General features: G+C 42.1%; 1 protein-coding gene and 1 pseudogene across 4 annotated transcripts in view; one reads left to right on the top strand and one right to left on the bottom strand.

The window, feature by feature from the left end:
* Positions 1 to 6,433: 6,433 nt before the first annotated feature.
* Positions 6,434 to 7,039, top strand: LOC138426452 (protein tyrosine phosphatase type IVA 1 pseudogene; annotated as a pseudogene).
* Positions 7,040 to 14,002: 6,963 nt separating this feature from the next.
* The window catches only part of ME3 (malic enzyme 3), a 235,287-nt gene continuing 232,970 nt past the window's right edge, over positions 14,003 to 16,319 (bottom strand). For 2 of the 4 annotated variants that reach the window (XM_069564842.1, XM_069564843.1), the window contains exons 14-15: positions 15,870 to 15,968; positions 14,003 to 14,240 (exon numbers count right to left, since the gene is read on the bottom strand). In XM_069564842.1, the coding sequence (XP_069420943.1) occupies positions 14,079 to 14,240; positions 15,870 to 15,968 (261 nt within the window). In that variant the 3' untranslated portion in view covers positions 14,003 to 14,078. The remainder of the gene's footprint in view (positions 14,241 to 15,869; positions 15,969 to 16,319) is intronic. The other 2 variants (XM_069564844.1, XM_069564845.1) reach the window with 1 other exon arrangement.

Here is a 16,319-nt window from a genome sequence, read left to right as displayed (position 1 = left end):
CTCTTTCACTTTCATCAAGAGGCTTTTTAGCTCCTCTTCACTTTCTGCCATAAGGGTGGTGTCATCTGCATATCTGAGGTGATTGATATTTCTCCTGGCAATCTTGATTCCAGCTTGTGTTTCTTCCAGTCCAGCGTTTCTCATGATATACTCTGCATATAAGTTAAATAAGCAGGGTGACAATATACAGCCTTGACGTACTCCTTTTCCTATTTGGAACCAGTCTTCGTAGTTGGCTGGAATTCATTAGTGGTTGAGATTGTATTATAATGGTATTCGACCAGGAGACTGAGAAATGTTTAGGTCCTGTCTGGTAACCAGACTGCCTTCTCCTGAGGAACTTTAAGAAAGTGGCTACCTTGTTAAGATCCATTGTAGGATATTGACTTTTTTTTGAGCAAGCAAAATCTTGATATTCAGAGTGCGAGTTCTATCTCACCTGTGGGTAGAAGAGTCGGCCTCATCTCTTCCAAAAGCTTTGCCTGTCAGTCAGTCCTGACTGCAAGGGCTCTGCCTGGCTCTTCCGTTATTCTCAAAGCCTGTGTTTCTTTGGGTCTATTTTTCACATGTGCGGCTTGGGAGTAATCCTGAGACTTGTGTCAATTCACACACAGAATTAAGGGATTTCTTTCTCCCGCTTTCTCCTCTCTGGAATTTCTGTAATGTTCTCCAGTGTCTTATTTCTAGTCCTCTGTCTATAAAGCCAGAGTTTTTCTTGGAGCTTTAGCAAACCAGGGCAAACCAGAAGAGGAGCAGTAAGGGACAAGACAGAAACAAACAACAGAGATTCATCCCACACTCTTCTGACCGTGGGGTGCCTTTTCCTGCTTCCCCTGGCCAGGAAGACAGGCTATCTTAGCATCTCAGGTACTTGGAACGCCACCGCCATCACTGCTGTCACTCTCCAGTTCATGACTGCAGCTGGGCTCGGCACATGCCACGGAGGGGGAGAAGGACAAAAAGGGCGTTCCCTTTACACTCTAGTTCACAGGAAACCCTTTTCCTGTTTCTCTTGCCAGAAGAGGGGATTTCTCTTGAGTTTATGCTCTGTGTGTCATTCTGGATCTTAGATTGTCCTCAGGGCAAACCAGAAGAGGAATAAATTCACCAGTAAATACATAATCCCCCTGCTATTGTTTGCTTTTTAGAGTCCTACTTGCTTTCTATATTCTGTTCAGTTACAATCAGTTGAAGAGAAACACTGTGGTGTGCTTACTCTATCTTGGCCAGCAGCGGAAGTGTTCTTTTTGGGTCTGAGTCTCTATTTTTCCTTTCACCTTTCCCCCAAATCAGGTGGTATGTCAGTCCTTTCATTTAAATTCTATTAGTTAGGATAGTACCTTAACAAAGATTAAATACCAGTAGCTTAACCACAATAAGTAGCTTAACCATTTTTTCAAGAAACAGTCTAGGAGCACATAGTCCAAGATGTAAGGTGGTTCTACCAGATTCTCCTGTGGTTTCCACCACTGGGTCAAGGCAACTGTTCCTGGTATAATCTCCTAACTAGCAAGTTGGAAGAAAAAGGCAGGGTAGCCAGTGTGCTTTTTTTTTTTTTTTTAAGAAGTATAACCTGGAAGTGGTACCATTATTTCTGTCCATGTCCCATTGGCCAAAATTTAATCACATGGCCGCACCATGCTGCAAGGGATCTTGGAGACTGAAGTCTCTAGCTTGGTGGCCACGTGTGTAGTGAAATACTCAGGAAATGCTAGTACTAAATATGGGGGAAATAGATCCTGTTGGACAACTGCCAGTCTGCCATATCCTAAAATTATGGCTGGAAGAAGCTACGAAATACCTAACAATGCCAGCTATGATATTTTTATTTTTGGAATATAATTGCTGTACAATGTGTTAATTTCTGTTGTACAGCAAAGTGAATCAGCTATATTTATACATATACCTCTCCCTCCCCCACCCTACCCCTCTAGGTCATCAAAGAGCAGAGTTGAGCACCTGTGCTATATCACAGGTTTCCACTAGCTATCTATTTTACATATGGTAGTGTGTATGTCAATCATAATCTCCCAATTCATTCCACCCTCCCCCAATATTTTAAAAATCTTTAAAAAATATAAAGCTGCAAAAAAATCTCTAGAGGCAGACACAAAGTGGGAGCAAGGATTCAGAGAAGCAAGCATCAGCTGGTGGGTTACCTATGACTTGGGCCTTTTAAATTAATTCTAGAGATAATTTAAAATTTTTCAAATAATTTCAAGCTTACAAGGATTCAAGAATGGTAAAAATATCCCACCCCCCGCCCCCAGAACTAAATAAGGGTAAGTTGATGACAAATTCCTTATCACTTCTAAATACTTTAGAGCATAATGCCTAATAAGGATAGTCTCGCATAAAACCACAATATAGCCATCAAAATCAGAAAATCAACATCTATTATTACTATATAATCCAAAACGCAATGAAAACTTTGCCAGTTGTTCCAATAATATCCTTTAAAATTAAAAAAAAATTATTTATACTTTTGGCTGTGCTGGGTCTTCGTTGCTGTGTAAGCGTACTCCCCGTTGCTGTATACAGGCTTCTCATTGTGGTGGCAGGTGGTGTCACTTGTTGTGGAGCATGGGATCTAGGCATATGGGTTTCAGGAGTTGTGACATGCAGGCTCAGTAGCTGTGGCTCACCGGCTTTGTTGCCTCAAGGCCTGTGGGATCTTCCTGAAGCAGGGATTGAACCCATGTCCCCTGCATTGGCAGGCAGTAATGTCCTTTTAAGCAAAAGAGTGCAATCTGTGATCATGTTGACATATGTAGTTGACATTATTTTCCTAATCTCCTTCTACCTGAACAGTCCTCAGCCTTCACTTGGCTTTCATGGCTGACACTTTTGAAGATTTCAGTCCTTCCACCTGGATGTATGACGTTTCCTCATGATAAAATTCAAGTAATGTATTTTGTTTCTCAGGAATATCACAGAAGTGCTGCTATGTTCCTTGCACACCATTCTGTTAGGTGGTACTCACTCAGTCTTTCTCATTACTGGTCATGTTAACTCTGATCATTTGATTGTGACCTGCTGGGTTTACCACTATCAATTTGTTTTCTTTCATAACTAATTGATATTTTATGGTAGGTACTTTTGAAAGTAAATATCCATTCCTCATCAAATTTCACTCACTAGGTTTAGCATGTATTGATGTTTCTTTGCTAAATGCATAATTGTGATGATGGTTGCTAAATATAGATTTTTCTAATTCCACTATTGCTGCTACATTTATTAGTTGGCAAAGAAAGCCTAAGGCACAGTGTTTTCTTCTCCCTATTTATATCCATATAGACTTAAGGTTTTCTTTATTCAATGACTAATAATTCAGTACTATTATTGACATAAAAATCATAATCAGTGGGAGATCTTTAAGCTGGCTTCTGTGTTTTTTGTAGTTTTAAAAAATTAGAACAGTTTTAGAGAATTCCTTGTACACTCCTCAGTTTCCCCCACTGTTAACATCTGTTTCTATGACATATTTGTTATAACTAAGGAATCAACATTGGTACTTTACCATTAATTAAAGTTCACACTCTATTCAGATATCCCTTGTTTTACCCTGATATGCATAAAATGTTCTTTTGCTGTTCCAAGATTCCATCTAGTATAGCATATATCACTTGGTCGTCAGGTTATTTTTAGTCTCCTTTGGTCTGCGTTCTTTTTGGTCTATGTCCTTTCGTCATACGCCCATCGTTTTTTGAACACTTCCATAACTTTGTCATAATAAATGTTCTAGGCTAGTCATATTTTTGCTGCCCTACCTTTGGAATTAGCCATTTCCCCTAGGGGACTTTTTAATGGAGATTGGTATTAGGAAACCATGATCTGAGTGCTAGTTGTTCTCATTGCTATTGGGTTGTCATTGATTTAGGCCCTCTCTGCTCTCTGAAGATGAAACTGAGGAATTCACACACACACACACACACACACACACACACACCTATCTATATTTTTATATATATTGAAATTACGAGTTTACAGTGATGAAAACAATGCCAACCCCAAATCCTACAACTAGTTATACTTTTTTCCTTTCCATATTTGTAACTCCTATCAGAGCAGGGAGAAGCCTAATTCCCATTATTCTCAATGTATTACTAAATAAGCTCTTATGTAATCTTACTGGATAAACCCTTATGTAATCTCCGATCACCACTGCTTTCCTCCTTTGTACATGTCTTCTGTACCCTGCTTGAGCTCTGACAATTCACACTAGGTTCCAACTGCCAGCCCACCTTTCCTTGAATGTTGTCCTCATCCGTTTCCCCAGACTCCAATATCTTCTGTGTTCTCCATCTCTCATCTCCCTCACAGACAACTACCTTGCTCCCCTCCATGTAGTGGACTCAGTTATTAAAGTGAAGGATGGAAGAAAGAGCAAAGAATGAAGGAAGAGGAAAGAAGAAATGGGCCCAGTATAGGCCAGTAAAGAAAGCCTATACATTTTAGAAAATTCTAAAACTATTAGAAAGTTAAACTGAAAACAAGGAATATCTTCAAAGGTCTGAGAAAATATCAATGTAGAATTGTGTACTCAGTGAAACTATCAGAAATGAAAGCAAAGTAAAAGAATTATACAAAAAAAGTTTATTTAAAAAAACACATGTCTACCAACAATAAAAAATATTTTACAACAATGAGAAAATGCATATTTTTAGATTATATAAAATATTTACCAAAGTCAGTCATACAATAGGAACTAAAGGAACTGCCCCAAAATGCTGTTAGATAAGGAAGAATACTCTTAGAAGAGTTGAGATGCAAGAAATAGTGAGCAAATAAACTGCTGACATATTGGGCAAATTTAAACAAACCCTGATTTTTATAAAGAATGTTATATGTGGGGCTTAAAAACTGCTTGACAGCATTAATTAAAATGTGTTGAGCTGGGCTCAATAATAACTGCTGGGCTTCCCAGGTGGCACAGTGGTAAAGAATCGGCCTGTCAATGCAGGAGACACAGAGAGGCTGGTTCCATGCCTTTCAACCCTGGAAGATTCCCTGGAGTAGGAAATGGCAGCCCACTCCAGTATTCTTGCCTGGGAAATATCAGACAGAGGAGCCTGATGGGCTACAGTCCATGGGGTGACAAAGATTCGGACAAGACTGAAAGAGTATGTTTGTATGACTTAAAGTAGTAACTGCTAAGAACTTTAAACCACAATTACACATTTTCAAAACAGTGGAAAGACAATATGAACTTAGGGGAAGAAAAATCTTACTCCAAAAGAAATCAAAAGATAAGAAATACACAAGTATGTAAAATAGCACAAAATGAGAAAAACAGATGCAGAGACAGCAATAACAACATGTAACGTAAAACAAAATAATGTCTAAAAATAATGTAAATAGACAAGTTCTTTAAAGACAAAGTTTGTCAGACCGAATCTAAAAAAGGCATAGCAATATGTCATGGCTAAAACATGAAGCCGTCGGAGGAAGCTACAGCAGAGCTTAGCTGCTGCTAAGGGGTTCTTCCACTACCTTTCCTTTCCCACCTATCTCGGTTCGCCTCCGACTTGCTTCAGCCTCTCGCAGGTTTTGACCCGGTCCATTCCCGCCCCCAAGTCCCTCCTCAGCCCCTTTCCTCCGCGGCGGGAGGCGGGGAAGCGAGGAGGCTTAACGTCCAGCCCGTCTCCCTACACCAACCGGCTCGCTCTCCCCGGCGGCCGCGGTGATGTTGCCGGGGGGCGGGCCCCACACTGTCGCGCTCTATTTCTCGGCCCGCCTTTCCGCGGTTGGTGAGGAAGAGCGTACGTCACGCTACCTATAAAAGGAAGGGTTTGTGACGCAGGCGCGCCTCGGGGAGCGCCTATTGGCTCTCTTGACGCGAACGCTCGGTGGAGGTCGGAGTCGTGCCGCCGTTCTCTCCGCGACGAGCGCCATTGCTCTCTCCTCTTCAGCCGACGCCACCGCCGCCTGTGCTGCGGGACCGGCTGTATGGTTAGGCCACAGTCTTTAATGAGTAAACTAAGTCCTTCCTGTGGTGGTGTTGGTCACGCATTTATGGAGTTTCTGAAGGTCCCCGGAGACTACTGCCAGGCACAGCACGACCTTCATGAGGAGAAGTGAACTGTAAAAATTCATCACTGCTCCACCCAGAAGCCCGCGTAGGAGCGTCACCCTGGACACAGACGTGTGTTCTTGAAACCATCGGAGCCTTTTACAAGAATTCCGACCCGGATGGGGTAAACCTCGGTGCTCTTCCTTTCCATTGACTCAGTCTTACTGAACTGAAGGATGGGTTCGTGTTAGGAGGTTCGTTTCATTTTCTCATTACTCTGAATTTCGTATCTAAAGCATTGAGAATTTCGAGTGGGGCATATTGGAGTAGACTTCAGTTTCTTTACATCATTTCTGCGTTCAGAAATTTAATTTTTTTTCCCGTAACCGTATCGGTTTTTTTTTTTTAAACTAAATTAACATGGCTCCACTGAACCGCCCAGCTCCTGTGGAAGTCACATACAGGAACATGAGATTTCTTATTACACACAATCCAACCAGTGCAACCTTAAGCAAATTCATAGAGGACCTTAAGAAGTACGGAGTTACGACAATAGTAAGAGTGTGTGAAGCAACTTATGACACTGCTCTGGTGGAGAAAGAAGGCATCCAGGTTTTGGATTGGCCCTTTGATGATGGTTCCTCACCCTCTAACCAGATCGTGGATGACTGGTTACGTCTTTTAAACATTAAATTTCGGGAAGAACCTGGTTGTTGCATTGCTGTTCACTGTGTTGCAGGTCTTGGGAGAACTCCAGTGCTTGTCGCCCTGGCATTAATGGAAGGTGGAATGAAAAATGAAGAGGCGGTCCAGTTTATAAGACAAAAGCGGCGTGGAGCTTTTAACAGCAAGCAACTTTTATATTTGGAGAAATATCATTCTAAAATGCGGCTGCGCTTCAAAGACTCCAGTGGCCATAGAAACAACTGTTGCATTCAATAAAACTTGCCTGCCTCATGCTGTTGCCTTGGACACGGAACTTGAGACAAGACTTAATTTATCATATATATTAGCATAGGCTTAATGAAGGACAAGTCTAATGAAGCCTCCCATAGGAATACTGAAATGACACAAGCGTGACAAAATTGTAGCCTCTTTAGCTTACTACTATTCCCATGCCAGAAATAATATATAAGAAACAGAGATTAGGTACCAAAATACTCCTCAGCACAATACTGGGATATTTTTAGTATCATGTAGACTAAAAACCCAAAGAATTAAGAACAGCACTGTAAACCATATGAGGTTTATTCCTCTAGTCATCTCAAATATTGCAAGTAAGACCTTTATGGTTATTTATCTGCTCCTGTGTTTACCACCCGACACGTGTACCTGTGTACATCAGGTTTGTGTGACAATTGATTCTGTTGAATTCTTACTAGGACTTACGGTGATTACTGTTTTTTTATAAATCTCATTTTGTGCTGTTGTGAAAGGCTCCAGTTTGAAAAAAAATCACATCTCTGAAAGTTCATGTAAAATATACATCATACAGAAACACGTGTGTGTTTGTAATATTTTTAGACAAAAAAAGCTTTAGAGTCAATCTGTTTACATTTGGGATGCAGTTTTGAAGGGGAGGGCCTGAAGACAGAATGGGAAGAGGCTATGGAAAATTTGTGCTAGAAATTCCATTTTGCCTTAATCTTGTGCAGGATGTATAGAATAGTTCCTTTTATTTAGTAAACTTTAAAAAGGGAAAGATACTTTGTAGCTAAAACATTTCTTAATTATAAAATTTTTGAATGTCTTGTAGTTCTTCAACACACCTATTGGAAGTTATTAACTATTTTTAAGTGTAGTATTTTTTCCTGTCTTTTCAACCAAAATAGAAGAGAGTGTCTACTACCAAACTGATCAGACATCTAACATTTTATGATTTTGAACCGTTGTAACTTAATAGATACTTGATACTTTGTTTTATTATGGAATTCATAAAACAGTGGTATGTATCAAGGTTAGTTCAACCATGGATTCATAGTGTGTGGAAATGTAGTTCTGTGGGAGAAATAATTTGTTAGTATTTACCTTTCATCAGCTAGTACAAAAGCTTAAACATCTAAATAATGAATTCTAGGAGAGCGAGACAAACTAAGCAAGATGGTATAGCTGTGTTATTTTTAGTAAAAGTAGAAGTAAAGGCATGACTAGAGATAAAATCATTACTTAAAATTTCAAAAGTTCACTTCAACAGAAAGTTACAACAATTCTAAATTCTATGTATCAAATAACATGGTTCAGAAGTCTACAAAGCAAACATGGAAAGAACCACAAGGAAAATGGACAAGTTTACCAGAATGATAGGAAATTTTATTATTTTTCTTTCAGAAACAGATCAACTAGAGAAAAATTAGTAAAGATATAGATTTGAACAAAACAATAAGTTTGATCCCATGAACATAAGGACATTTCATCCAACAGTGAGCATCCATATTTTTCTAAGAGTATATGAAATATTAAATTTGACTGTATATAAGATCCTATATAGTTTCAGCAAAATTCTAAAACATTTGAGTAACACAAGTTTTCTGACTACAATTAAATTAGAGAAAAAAGTAACATTGGAATTTTGAAAATCTGTGTCTAGAAACTTCCACTTCTAGACAGGATGTAGTAGGTCATGGCAGCCCAACACCCTCTCTGCAACATCCATAAAAATATGGGTAGGTTTCAAGAATCATATGTTTAAAGATGTATGAGAGCTGTGAGAGCAGCATGGACTAGGTGAACAGGAATTCTGAACAGGAAGGAGTTCTCCTGAGGTGAGTGGCCGTTTTGTTTGCCGGGGGCATTTACTAGGACATATTTGCTGGGACATGGACTAAGGATCAGGCTTGGTTCTTGCAGCAGGGTCTCTACTGAGGGAAAAAGAAACCCAGTGAGGCTTCTCTTGTCACTTTGGGGCTGGTGCAACAGATTGGAAAATTGAGAGGTTTGGGCAGTTTCATGTTGCAGGTCAAGTTTCTCAGGAAACAGGTAGAGGTTTGCACTTGGAGGCTTACTGGAGCATCATCTCAACAACACTGTGACAGAGCAAGAGAACCAGCATGCTGCAGAAGCCGAATGGTGATACATACAGATGCAACAGTAGCATTAGCCAATCTCCCAGGGAGCTGTGAAGCTGGGATGGCCATTTAGGGATGTCCACAATTGTGGCAAGGGGCTTGGACCTTTGGACTCCAGTCATTAGATGCAGGCTGTCCCTGGGGATGAGGGTGTAACCTTGAATGAAGCATCATCTTTCAGTCAAGTGCAGCTCCCAGGGCAGCGCTGTGAGCCTGCAGCTGATAATACTGTTGGCGGCTGGCCATGAATGCGTGTTTTAGACCATGCGAGGGATCTGGGTGGTACCGCCACAGCATCCACAGGTACAGCCACTATACTGAAGGACACTTGCTGAGTTCTGGGACCAAGTATGAGAGGCTGGGGAGTTAGAATGAAGGTTTTTAAAAGATGGAGGGAAATTTCCCCCAACTTCGTAGTGCTTAGGAGACAAAGCCCTGCTAGAAGAGGTTCTAATTTTCCCCAACACTTAGACTGTTTCTCTCTCTTTTTTTTATTATAGCCATTCTGGTGAGTGGGAAGTGGTATCTCATTGTAGTTTTAATTTTAATAAAACTAATGTTAAACATCTTTTCATGTACATGTTAGCCATTTGTAATATATCAACTCAAATATTTTACCCATTTTTTTCAGTTGGGTCTTGTCATCTTACTGAGTTGTAGAAGTTCCTTATATATTCTGACTCCAATGCCTTTATCAGACATATAATTTGCTAATACTATCTCCCAATCTGTTACCTGTCATTTTCTTTCCCTTAATGGTTTGTTTCAAAGTACAGAAGTTAAAAAATTTAATGAGGTACAATTTATCTATTTTCTCTTTTATGGATCATGCTTTTAAATTGTATCTAAGAATCTCTTCAATCAGTCACAGAGACTTTTTGGCTATGTTTCCTTCTAGAAATTGTACAGATTTTAGCTCTTACATTTAGATCTGTGGTCCATTTTGAGTTAATTTTTGTATATGGTGTGAAATAAATATCTCTTTCTCTATGTGTGTATATATATATTTACATGTGGATATCTAATTGTCCCCAGCATCATCTCTTCAAAAGACCATCCTTTCCTCCACTCAGTTACTTTGGTAACTGAAAAATCAACTTATCATAAATGAAGGACTCATTTCTGAATTCTCAACATTGTTTCATTGATCTATATGATTACACAGTCTTGATTATGGTAGCTTTATGGAAAGTTCTGAAATTGGATCATGTACATCATCCTTTTTCAGAAGTTTTTACTATTCTAAGTCCTTTGCATTTGCATATAAATTTTAGGATCAATGTGTCAATTTATACAAAAAATAGCCTGTAGGGATTTTGATAGGTATAGTGTTGAATTTATAAATAATTTGGAGAGAACTGCAACCTTGATGATATTGAATCTTAAACATGTACATGGAAAATTTCCCGTAAGTTTAGTTTCTATCTTCAATGTTTTATAGCTTTCATTGTGCAAGATTTGTACCTCTTAAATTACATTTTTTTTCTTGTGATGGTATTGTGAATGCACTGTTTTCTTAATTTTATTGCTAGTGTTCACTGCTAGTCTGTGGAAATATAGTTGATTTTTGTACATTGACTTTGCTTTCTACGAGCTTCCTAAACTCATCTGTTAGGAGAGAGAGAGAGGGAATGAGGAAGGGAGGGAGAAAGCAAAGCAAGTGCTGTTCTGTTCTTTGGCATTTTCTGCTTACAAGAATATGCCATCTGTAAATAAAAGCAGTTTTATTCTTTTTTCCCCCCAATCTGAATGCCTTTACTTTTTTTTTTTTTAATTGAATTGGCTAGACCCTCCATGTTGACCAGAAGTGGTTCCAGATCTTAGGGAGAAAGTATTCATTCTTTCACCTTTAAGTATGATGTTAGCTGTTGGTTCTTCATTAGGTTGAGGATATTCTCTTCTATTCTTAGTTTGTTGAAAGTTTTATCATAAAACAGGTGTTGGGTATTTTAAAATGCTTTTTTCCACATCCATTGACATGATCTGGTGGTTTGTGTCCTTCATTCTAGTAAGATCATGTACTATATTGATCAGTTTTTAAATGTTAAAACAACTTTGCATTCCTGAGATAAATTCCACTTGTTTGTTGTATTTAATTCTTTTATATTGATACATTTGGCTTGCTAATATTTTGTTTAGAATTTTGCATCTATATTCATGAGGGATATTGGTCTGCAGTTTTTGTGTGTTGCTTTTTATCTGGTTTTGACATCAGGGTAGTACCAGTATTATGGAATGATTTTGGAAGTATTCCAGTCTCCATTTTCTGAAAAAGTTTGTGAAGGATTGGTATTATTTATACTTTAAATATTTGATAAAATTCACCCATGAAGAATTCTTGGCCTGGGCTTTTCTTGGTGGTAAGATTTTGAATTACTAATTCAATTCTTTGATTTTTTTTATAGGTCTATTGATTTCTACTCTAATCTTTGCTTGCTTTGAATTCTGTTTGCTTTTCCTGTTGTAGTTTCTTAAGGAGAAACTTTGTTATTATTTTAGGACTTTCTCCCCCCCCCCCCCCCCCCCCGCCCCATATTGGCATTTAAAGCTCTAAAATTTCCCTCTAGGCACTATTTTTAGCTGCTGCTGTTGCTAAGTCACTTTAGTCGTCCGACTCTGTGCAACCCCATAGACAGCAGCCCACCAGGTTCCCCCGTCCCTGGGATTCTCCAGGCAAGAACGCTGGAGTAGGTTGCCATTTCCTTCTCCAGTGTATGAAAGTGAAAAGTGAAAGGAAAGTCGCTCAGTTGTGTCTGACTCTTAGCGACCCCATGGACTTCAGCCTACCAGGTGCCTCTGTCCATGGGATTTTCCAGGCAAGCATACTGGAGTGGGGTGCCATTGCCTTCTCTGATTTTTAGCTATAACTCATTAATTTTTATTTTTCTTTATTTAATTCAACATACATAATTTATCTTGTGATTTCTTTTTACCATGACTTACTTAGAAATATACTGTTTAATTTCCAAAGAGTTGGAAACTTCCCATTTTCTTTTTTACTGTTGTTTATTTCTAATTTAGTTATTAACTCTATCCAAGAAGACAATGGCACCCCACTCCAGTACTCTTGCCTGGAAAATCCCATGGATGGAGTAGCCTGGTAGGCTGCAGTCCACGGGGTCGCTAAGTCAGACATGACTGAGCGACTTCACTTTCACCTTTCGCTTTCATGCATTGGAGAAGGAAATGGCAACCCACTCCAGTGTTCTTGCCTGGAGAATCCCAGGGACGGGGAGCTTGGTGGGCTGCCGTCTATGGGGTGGCACAGAGTCGGACATGACTGAAGTGACTTAGCAAGAAGACTTCCTGGAGTCAAATGTTTATTTGCCCTCCAATGATGAATGATGTCTCCAGGCAGAAAGCTGGTTGAACTGAAATGTAACAAAGGGCAGAGAAGCAGAGGGAAGGACTTTGCAGGCAGAGACCAAGCATGTGTAAGGGCACAGGCCTGAAAGCGCATGTGTTCAGTGCCAGCAAGATGATCCCTGTACTTGGAACACAGGAAATGTAATTATCTTCTTTTTGTTTCCATCAGTATAGCTAAGGTTGGTCATTTTAGTTGATCTTGTCAACCTGTTTTGGTTTCACTGATTTTCTCTACTGTTTTTCTTTTCTGTCACATTGAGCATAAAGAAGGTGCAGTTGGGATACAGAGGAAGTTGTGGGACAGGATGTAGAAAAGATAGGTGAAAGGCTCCCTGGTGTTCAGACTCCAGCTTCACTCTTCAGCCCCTCTTCTGATCATGGGAGCTTCTCGGTATGAGGCCACAGATTACAGAACAGGGATGTTTCCTCAGGGTATTCTTGGCTGAGCACCAGCACCCAGGAAGGAGGTGTTGGAAGAATTAGACCTAGGCAGGGGGTGATGTGATGTCTCTGCTAGTCACTCTTCCAGGATCCCAGGCGCCCCCCCTGGCCTGTCACTGAGGGGTGGCACGTAGGGCCGGCTCACGGTGGGTAGTGGAGACCCTCAGGCTGAGCCGGCAGCAGGAGGGCAGACAGTGGTAGGTCCCTGGGCATTGACTGTTCTTTCCGGTGTCACTCAGTGAAAGTGGAGGCTGGATGCTGCCATGCTGGTAGATGTTTAGCAGGGTCTTCCATCGTGGGGGCCGCAAGCTCGGCGCCCCCCAACCCTCCCCAGGGCTCTGCTGGACACCAGGGAGGTGAAGGCTACGACCAAACCTGGTATAAGAGACACGCAGACTGACAGCCTTCTGTATGAAAGCTGTTCCAGTTTGCTGAATTACTTGAGAGTGTGAAGGCCTGGAGAGTTCATCCCTGAGTCAGGAACATGAAATCAAGTCTTCCCTCACGCTCCCCATGGTGCCCTTCCCCTCACAGCCTCTCTCCTGCCTTGGTTTGCTGCCCGTCCCCACCCACATTTCTCTGGTTTTCCTTTTGGTAATAACCACAAAGGCATGCCCACACTCAGCAGCCCACAGGGCAGTGACCATTTCTGACTTGTGACTTGCTTTGAGCCAGACACTCAGCCCTCACGCCCTCTGAGTCTTGGAGGGTGTGTATTTGTCCAGCAGAGACTGAACTTCCTGGTGGGTGGATCGCCATGAAGCCTTCTCTTATGCCCTCATAGGAAGGATCCTCTCCCTTCTCTGAGCACACGACCTTTATCTGCAGTTCTTTCAGGGGCTTAACCACTTTCTCCCTGATGGCAAAATGCCTTGTGCCCATATCTCATCTCCTCTACTAGACCCCAGACCTTGTCAAGGCAGATTCTAGATTTCCACAAGGTCTAGCCAAAAGTTGGCAATTGGCAGATGAAGACATTCTTGGGAAGGAAGCCTGAGGAGGGTTACAGGAAAGTGAACCCAAGGCCTCCTTCAGGGACAAAGCTCTTACTCATCTTATGCCTGGGCCTCTCCCCTCACACCAGAAAGTTCAAAGGAAAAACACAATGACAAGGATGGCCATTTTTGAACCCATTTATATTGTCAGTGTTACCCTGGGCTTCATCCAGCCCTATCCCAGCCTTTGAGGTTGCATCAGATGGTCTGAATATTCATGGCTTCCTCAGGCCACGTGTAGCTGTCCAGCGTAAAGGAGTCATATTCTGGAGTATAGACCAGGGACCTTACAAAAGCCTCCTTGTCCTCGGGCTCTGGGTAGTAGGAGGCCAGGTTGTGTTTGTACGCGAAGTCGAGGACCTAGGGAAAAATATGTGTGACTGAGGAACTGGCTCTAAGGAGGAGCCTGCCTGAAGACCCTCGCTTGGGAGCTTGTGGAAGGGGATACACCCGCAGCAGGCATGTGGCCCCTGAAGCCACTGGAGGGGAAGGAGCTAGAGCTTTCTGCCTCATAAGGGAGCTCTGACACAGTGGGATAAACATAGTCTGGGTCAAGAGGCTTCAGGCTAAAGTCTGCTTCTGCTTCCAACTGCCTGTGGGTCCTTTCTAGTGATGCCATCCTGGCTGAGCCTCAGTCCTCGCATCTGTGAGGTGGGGGTAATGACAGCTTCCTCTGGCATGGTGTGAGGATAAAGCTAGGTAGCAGGCAAAAGTGTTCAGTGCCTGATACTTTGTCTCTCCTAAACGTGGCTTGAATTGGGAGAACAGCTTGGACAATGTTCTTTGGGTATTAGCTTTGGCTTCACAAGAGTATGAAGCTAAATATCCCTGAAAGGAACTGGACAGGGTGGAGCTGGACTATCAGCTGGACAGTTGGGCTTGAGGACAACAAGCCCCACAGTCTGATTCTGGAACCCACACAGGACAACTCTTGGGGAGTGCACGCTGTCTGTCGTGCAATGCATTTTCTGAAATTACTCTTAAAACTTACAGAAAATGTAAAATATGTATTAATAGAAATAACAGTATAATAAACCCTCGTGTATTTGTCATCCAGATGCAACAATTATCAGTGTCAGGTCAGTCTTTAGGGTTCTATGTTCTGGTTCTCTGAATACCCATCATCTCTGCATAGTCTGTTGGGTGACATTTATACTTAGACTATTCCAAGAAGTTGATCACCCCGTGGCCCAGCCATCCTGAGAGAAAGAGAAAGCATGAGCATCTACTCTGGCCAGAAAGGTGCCAAGTGTGGAGCTTTTTCAAGCTGTTCTCCTTTAATGTCCTCCAAAACTCTGGGAGGTGTTTAGTTGCTCAGTCCTGTCCAATTCTCTGCAACCCCGTGGACTGTAGCCCGCCAGGCTCCTCTGTCCATGGGAGTCTCCAGACAAGAATACTGGACTGGTTTGCCATCTCCTTCTCCAGAGAATTTTCCCAACCCAAAGAGTTTTCCCAACCCAGGGATCGAACCCACATCTTCTGCTTGGCGGGTGGGTTCTTTACCACTGAGCCACCAGGGAAGACCCAAAACTCTGGGAGAGAGGAATTCTTTGGAAAAGAAGGAAACTGAGGTTCAGGGAGGTGCAGTGATTGTCCTGAGGAGCCTCTGCTGCTGACTGGCAGGGCTGGGACTCCACAGCCCAAGCTCTTTCCATGATGCTATGCAAGCTGACCTTTTTGTATAAATGGGTACTTATGATTCATTAAAAAAAAATCCCACCCACGTTCTGGTCCACAAAACTATGGACTTTGATGGCCTTTCTGCCTGGTGTCTGAGGGGAAGTGCAGGAGCTTCCCAGAACTGCCCTGAGTGGGTGTCGGGATGGGGCTCGAGCTCCAGGCCAGAGTGTGTCAGCAGCCTTTGGGGAGCAGGCAGTATAGGCCAGGGAGCCAGGACATGTCCAGTGCTGCCCTCCCTTCAGTCCCCATAGAGTCAGAGGGAGTTGACAAATGCCGCTACCCGTGTTACAGGGGTGAGGAGCCCCTTACTTTGATGGCGATTCTCAGAGACACGTCTCGGATGGTGCTGAGGGGCGGGTACAGTCTCCCCTGTGACAGATGGTGTTCAGAGACCTCTTGGGCAATTTGCTGGGGAGAGACAAGGGAGAGGAGTAAGCTGATTTTCTGCCTTTCTAGAACAAGCCTGACCCAGTACACTGGAGACTCACCTTGCCCCTCACAGGTGGCCAGTCACTGCCGTTTCCGCTGTTGTCTTGCCACTTTGTGGCCCTAGGGTGCTTAAAGCTTAGGCTTACAACAAGGACACATGCTTTATGTCCTTTGAGACTAGCTGAGGCTTAAAACAACATGAGGCGCTCTGAATTCTGAAGGAAAATCACTAGGGCCAAGATGAGTAAACTAGTGACTTGCAGAGCAGCTGGTAAAGAACCCACCTGCCAGTGCAGGAGATGCAAAGAGGTGGATTTGATCCCTGGGTCG

The sequence above is a fragment of the Ovis canadensis genome, chromosome 21, assembly GCF_042477335.2.
Source record: "Ovis canadensis isolate MfBH-ARS-UI-01 breed Bighorn chromosome 21, ARS-UI_OviCan_v2, whole genome shotgun sequence".
NCBI classification, from domain to species: domain Eukaryota; kingdom Metazoa; phylum Chordata; class Mammalia; order Artiodactyla; family Bovidae; genus Ovis; species Ovis canadensis.
The sequence above is the reverse complement of the archived record's forward strand: the minus strand, read 5'-3'. Positions and strand labels throughout refer to the sequence as shown.